The 6984-nt window shown below is 42.9% G+C and overlaps 1 protein-coding gene across 1 annotated transcript in view; it reads right to left on the minus strand.

Annotated features, from left to right (window-relative positions):
- Positions 1 to 2538: 2538 nt before the first annotated feature.
- Positions 2539 to 6984, minus strand: part of ST7 (suppression of tumorigenicity 7) — a 53814-nt gene continuing 49368 nt past the window's right edge. Inside the window, exons 10-11 of the mRNA XM_035902196.1 lie at positions 5651 to 5790; positions 2539 to 2634 (exon numbers count right to left, since the gene is read on the minus strand). Coding sequence (XP_035758089.1) covers positions 2539 to 2634; positions 5651 to 5790 — 236 coding nt within the window. The remainder of the gene's footprint in view (positions 2635 to 5650; positions 5791 to 6984) is intronic.

Here is a 6984-nt window from a genome sequence, read left to right on the forward strand (position 1 = left end):
GCTTTCCATCATTATGCTCATGGGCGGCGGTTGCCGTTTGATCTAAGCCATGCCGAACTGATCGGGAAACGTGTCAGAGGCAGAAAAGCCTAAGGCAAGAAACTCTGCCCAATGGAAAAGAAAATCCTCTTGTCTGGCTTGCCTGGTCTCCCAGATGCCCAGATTTACAATTAAAGCTAAAGAGATCCTTTCTCGATAAAATCCATGGCTCATTACTGCTTATAAGGGAGAGGGATACTAGAACTCGTCAAAACAGAACTGCATACAGATATTTTTGAGTTCCTAAAAGTTCCCCACAGTTAAGGGGAAGGATCTGATTCTTGCAGGAGTTAAGCATTCCTCTGTATCAGATAACTGCAGCTGGTAATTCCCACATGGCTCACAACGCGCATTAGCTCTTCTAACAAACAGAAGGCCAAAGCACTACCTTAGGTGCTGACAAACATGGACAGTTGCATACAGCTAGCGACAGGCTGACATGCAACCCCACTTGCACATCATCGGGCCTCTAAATCACAGCAATTTGTTCCTTTGAAACGTAGGGTACAAGCAAATCGACTTTGAAAAGTTTTCCGGCGGGATAAGGGACACAAAAGCAGCACAGGACAACAAGAACAGACTGTGCCTGGTCTTTCTGATCTTCGCCAACCTTAAATAATTCTGACAGCGCCGTTGGGAGGCGCACACACACACACACACGCGTGCGGTTATCCCCAGTTTCACATGCTCTGGGGATCCAGAGGAGCACCTGCCGTAACGGTGCGCTCTGTGGCTGTTCCAGCAATTCAGATGCAAAGCCCAGCAGACAAATGTTGGCCCATTTCACGCTTCCACATGCTGGCCGCTAGCAAGCCACTACCTCTAATCCTGTGCCACATCCCACATGAAAGGTAAGCCATGCTAATGTCAACATGACAGGGAATTGTTTTGCAGGAAACATGGCCAGAGATGAAAAACCTGTACGGAAAGCCCCAACAGCAACACACCTCACCAGGTTTGACATTTGGCCACGGGGCTCTCTGATCTTCTATATCCTCCCTCAGGTCTCATTCTTAGAGTTGGTTTCTCCTGGCGTGGGGCTGTCTTTTTTCCTCATAGCACAGCAGCATTTGCTTTAATGCAGTATCGTGGCTCACTTGGACAAAAAAAATCTTTCTTCTATGTAGACTGGCGCATCTGTGACCAGGAGGGCAAAAAAATAATGTAATGCATCTCCTGCTGGTAAGAAACATTTTCCTTTTATACCAACTCCAGTAATGGGAGTTTTGTCTTTGCTCACTCATTTCCTTCGCATTTTTAGAAGAACAGCAAAGTTGAACTGGCAAAGTGGCATCTTTGATCTGCTGCATCGGGGTTATGCTTCCTTAGCTGGGAGAGGAGTTAAAAAAAACCCCCAAAAAATCCTTGAGGCATTTGTAAGGATGTGCTTTCAATTGTTGACAGTCAGGACTGCTTGCTTCAACCTCCTGATCCAATTCTTGATCTTAGAGCTGGCCTGGTGCATTAGCAGAGGTGTCTGCGGGAAGTTTCCACCCACAGCAGCTAAGTTATAAATGAATACTTTGCTTAAACCTCTCACAGCGCAAGGGTAGGATTTTCTGAGGTAAGCGCTAACAATGAAACACCAACCTCTCTATTAATTGTGCATGAACTAATACCAGTTTTGCTAGTGAGCTTCTGGTCTCAAGCAACAGTTTATAATGCTGATGCCTAATCTGTACAGGAAAAAGCACCTGCTTTTTTTTGCTTGAAAAATACTAGCAATGCAATAAAAACTCGGCGAGAAATGGGTAAGAGCATGAATGAAATGATCATGAGCATGAATGAAATGATCACTCACTACAGGTAAATTCGTCGTCAATTCTCTGCCATTATTTATACGCTTTGTTCTGCAGACAGAGAACAAAGCAAGGAGCTTCTGGAGGTACTTGAAGTAACTGTGGTGTGAAGAAAATCTGTCAAGTACATGGACTTTGCAAAAATTCAAATGAGGATAAAACTGACCTCTGTGCAGGGATGGGAATCAGAATCCCAAAGTGCCGTCCAAACTGCCTGCAGAGCCTAAAGCTGCTTTAAGCAAGAGCTTTAAACAGTCCAGAAGCCTTCTCTAGACCATCTGTAGCAGTGGGGGCTCCAGCCTCCCTCACGGAAAGGCAGCGATATCCTTGCTGAATTGTAAAGTTACTGCTGTTTTTTCATTAACTGAATGGAAAGCCAAGCCCTAGCTCTGGTGAAGCAGGTACACCACACATGTTTAAGAACACAAAGTACAACCTGAGCTTTGAAGAAGAAGCCAAAAGACAGCAGTGCTGCAATACACAAAAGTTTATTTTTAAGTTTTTCTTTTCTGAAGGCAAAATATAATAGAACCTAACATCAATGTATTTTGTACAACAAAACAGTTTTTATATGAGAACAGACAATCCATGAAGAGCTTTTAAGTCTTAGAACGGCTTCCCTTTTTTATCATGCTTTCTTGTGGTCAACAAAACGTTGGCACAGAAGATGTCATGGCAGTCAGTCAGCGGGCGTGCTCCCTCAGATCCTCGTCAGCTGGTGCCACAGACTGGAGGGCAGGATACTTTCTACTTTTTCCATCACAAAATTTAAAGGGGCAAAGAGGGTGCTGAGAAACTGCAAAGAAACCAGATACACATTCAGATCAAAATTCAGGAGACAATACACCTTGGGAGAAAGCTGCCTGGTAAGACAAGAAGCTCTTGCTGTGTTCCTCTGTAAAATCCTCCAGCATGACAAAAATTATGTAATTCACATATAAAGACTTTCTGCCAAATTCTGAGTCCTGCATAAATACGGATTTCTGGATTTTGCAGTAACAAAAGCAAGAGCACCATTTTTATGAAGATCAAAGTGATGAAGTACAGAAGTTTTCACACATCTCACATCCTAGCTTCAGGCTCACACTGAAGCCACTAAAAGCTCAAACCAAAACCTACCAAAGGGAAAAAGAGGCTTTTTCACAGCGGCGGAACCTGCCAGACCACCTCTCAGAGACAAAAAGCATGTCTTCAGATTCAGGTTTGAAATGGTTCTGGGATAGCTACAGATCTGCTATATACACTGAGGCAGCACTAACTGGGAATTTATCTTAACATCCTTCCTCTATTACAGAACACAGTCAGCAATGTTGAAAGAGGTTCCAATATATTAATGTTACTACAGGCATATGTGACAAAAATCAAGAGAATAGAGACCATCTGATCACAGGGAAAAAACCCTGTCAGCTACACATCTCAGAACTCAGGTACTCAAAGCACTCCCCAAATTTTGGGAAATACACATTAACTGTGTATGAGAGAGTACAGTAATACAGAGTCAGCCACCTCAAGACTGTGAACCCTGTGGCTTCTAACCATTCAGGCTAATGCGAATTCGCTAAAAATAAACAGCTCTGTTTGGAACTGATCGGCAAAGAGCTGCAAGAGGTTTGTGTTTCAGTTACTACTCTGCAGTCAGCGCAGAACACATAAACTCTGCTTACTGCACCGATGCATATATTAAGTCTGCTTGGTAGGTCAGTATTAAAGCAAATCTGGTGCTGGATGTGTTCTCTTTTTGCCCAAAACAACTCTCTCTCCTGACAAAAGAGCATATCAGACTTTATATAGAAACGCACTTACATCCCTGCTCATGTTCTCAATTTGCCCCATATATCTTTAGGCACTTACAGGATGCAGACGTGGGGGTCTGGTCCCCCTGTAGTCACTGAAGAGAACTAAGCACTTCCAGAGAGTAATTTTACCCATTCCAGGCCCAGAACTGCCCTTTGAAATTGTGTCTTCCCTCTCTACCCCCAGCTGCAGAGGGAGCCAGGGTGGTTGGGCTTTGCCTTCTCCCATAAAGCAAGGAGGACTGTGGCACAGCACGAGGTGCTGGCCTGCCCCGGCCATGCTCCCGAACTGCTAGCACAGCTCTTGACACGGGTCTGGAGCCAGTGCCAGTTCGTCTCTCCTCAGCAAAGCCCAGGCGGAGTCTGGGGACAGCACAGGGCAGGGGCAGTTCCCAGCAGCCAGCGGAGCCGGGGCCACCCTGCCTTTGAAGGGAAGAAAGGTTAGAGGTACAGACACGAACTGTGATGTGTCACTTGCCTTTGGAGCCACAGAACAAACAATATTTTATTACTTAATACAGATATGTCCTCGGTCTCTAACTTAGGCTCTTAAGTATCTGAAGTTAAGTATGAAAAATGCAATTTCAAAAATTGTTACAGGTCTGTGTGCTGCCAAAACACAGCTATATATGGCAAATGTATTTAAAATGTTTCAAAATTTCGATAGCCAACAGCCAGAGATTATAACCATTTCATGGTATCGAGCAAGAAAATAGCTGCAAACAGTTTTCTGAAGCTAAACAGAGTATTTCAGCCGTAGTGCTAAAGGTCAAGCTGTAGAACGTGAATCGCAGCTGATTTAATGTAACACTGACTCACCTAATTTTAGAGTTTGCTATTACTATTTCACATGGCTTAGGCCAAGTAGAAGCATTCCCTCTGTTTAAACTGTGAATTCTTTAAATAAATACATCCCTTCAGTTTTGCCAAATGCAAAAGGCTCACTAGAGGCTATTTTCTGTTCTTTGAGTAGCACTTGATCTATGTGGTAAGCTTGTACCATCCCATCTACTCGGCCAAAACTCAGCTTTGTAACCAGTGCAAATAACATTGAATCACAGAGTCATAGAATGCTTTGGGTTGGAAGGGACCTTTAGAGGTCATCTAGTCCAACCACCCCCTGCAGTTACATATTCAATCAGTGTTCAGTCAATACAAGTTCAATCAATGAAACAGGAATAATTTGCCTGACAGTAAGTTTTATTGCAATTTTATTGTGATTCATAGGAATTTTGTTGCTGAAGTAGTTGATTGTGTCCTACAACAAACTCGGGAAAGTATCTGTGGCTTAAAATGAGCCAAGTTTTTCTCCACCTGGAAAATTAGTCGGTCTACAAAATACATTTACATTCATGGATACCACAGCCTGGCTTCACTGAAGTCCAAGCAAAACCTTTGCTGACAGCAAGAGGTTCATGATGCCACCTACTCTTTTGTACAAGCCCATGTACACATCATCTGTGCTGGGGCTATCTGGCCCTTGGAAAGCTCCTGGTCCTCCTGCCCTCAGACACCACTGGCAGATCCCTATCTGGCTTGTTTGCCACATGGTAGCACTCAGGAGTGTTTAGTCTGCATGATATGGTTGGTTGGTTTGTTCTTAATTTTTTTGCCTTTCATTTTGACACTGACTGCTTTTTTCCACACGGAACTGAAAAAAACAGCACCAGCAGTAGAGTAAGAATTCAGAGTGGCAGAACTGGTGATGGGAGACCTGTAAAAAGTTTGCTATTACTATTCTGTATTTTAGAAGAAAACCCTCAACCTGGCTATTTCAAAGGTTTCAAACCTGGCAGAAAGCAGGTTGCTGGGAGCACCTTCTGAATAGCACCATTTGATTAGAACAGATATGCAAAAGTATCTTTTCAAGCTTTTGCACTGTGTGGTTGGTATTTGCACAGAGGAACTGACTATTTATTGCTCAAGTCCCTTTGATCGGATCGACGTGTTCCCTGCCTCAGCTCTTCCTGCACCTGTGTCTGTATCTACCAGAAGAGAGCAGCAGCAGAGAATACTCACAGCTTTTGCAAAGACCCCCATAAGCTCTGGGAACTGATGTGTCAGGAGGGCTAGCATGGCTGTGAAAGAACATAGTCCAGCAGTGAAGAGGATGAAGAAGGGAAGCTCTTTCTTGGGGTAAACTGAAACTTCATGAAATGCTGCAGAAAAAAAGATTGGAAGGGGAATGCATTATACATTAAAAAAAAAACAAACCACAACAAAACAAACCAAAAAACCTCAAACCAACATTCTTATGTGGTTTAAACAGCCAGAGACACCCAAAGATGCTTTTGAAGGAAGAAACACTTAGAAAGCCTGAAACACCTAAGGTCAACATTATTGTCATGTCAGCCACCTCACAGCCAAGTAATTCTCATCTAAAGACCGTATTTCTGGCTTACTCTGGTCCTATGTACATGCTACCTTCACCTTCCTTGTATCAGCACTAACTGTAATATGGCTGGGCAACGACTAACACCAGAAATCTAACTTACAAAAAAAGCATCCTTTTTTTTTTTTTTTTTTAAGCAGGTCATTGACTATCCGCATGGCTGCACGTTCGCTAATGCTGATACACAGAGAGTGCAGAAACATGCAGCTGGGAGCAGCAGTGAGACCAACCTTGCAGAAGCATGGCTGTAGATCAGTTTAAGCAGGCTGTAAAACCACAGCCTTTGTAACAGGAAATTCTGAGGGTTTAAGTTGCAGAACCAAGAAAAATTATCCTAAAAAGTAGGACATATAAACATGTACTTTAAATTCAGATTTCCAGAATTCTCTGTATAGTTATAACAACACAACACGCTTTTAAAGTGTTAAAACCTGAAATCTAAATTAATAGTGAATTTTTAAGGTGTTTGTTAGTATACACTAAAAGGAATACAGAAATTTCATCGACTCTGGTGTGAAAAATTGCTCACTGGACTTTGGAGAAAGCAGCACTGAGAAGGCTAAAAGGGTAAGAAGAGGATAATGATTATCTTAGTGGAAGAATATATCCCTTACAATTTTATGGTGGCTCAGATTCAAGGTGAAAATTTGGCTGGGTTGGCAAAAGGTCTGGTGAACTCTTAGGTGTCTGCTTCATTCAGCCAGTCTGTACAGTCACAATAAATGCAAACTTCGAAACATTTTTTTTTCTCATACAGGACCAACCTCAAGGCTTCCCATGTACTCAAGTCCCATGACTATACACACAAAACATTACTATTCCTTTTTGCCTGCTTTCTTTACCTTAGCTACCACCTCTCATCTCATCCTACTTGCAGACAACATAAGCACAGGGTAATCCAGCAACATGACAGGACAATATCCTTGGCTCCATTCAACCAGAGTGGAGCAGTTTCCAAAAT

The sequence above is a fragment of the Egretta garzetta genome, unplaced genomic scaffold (assembly GCF_000687185.1).
Source record: "Egretta garzetta isolate BGI_Z169 unplaced genomic scaffold, ASM68718v1 scaffold169, whole genome shotgun sequence".
Taxonomy (NCBI): Eukaryota; Metazoa; Chordata; class Aves; order Pelecaniformes; family Ardeidae; genus Egretta; species Egretta garzetta.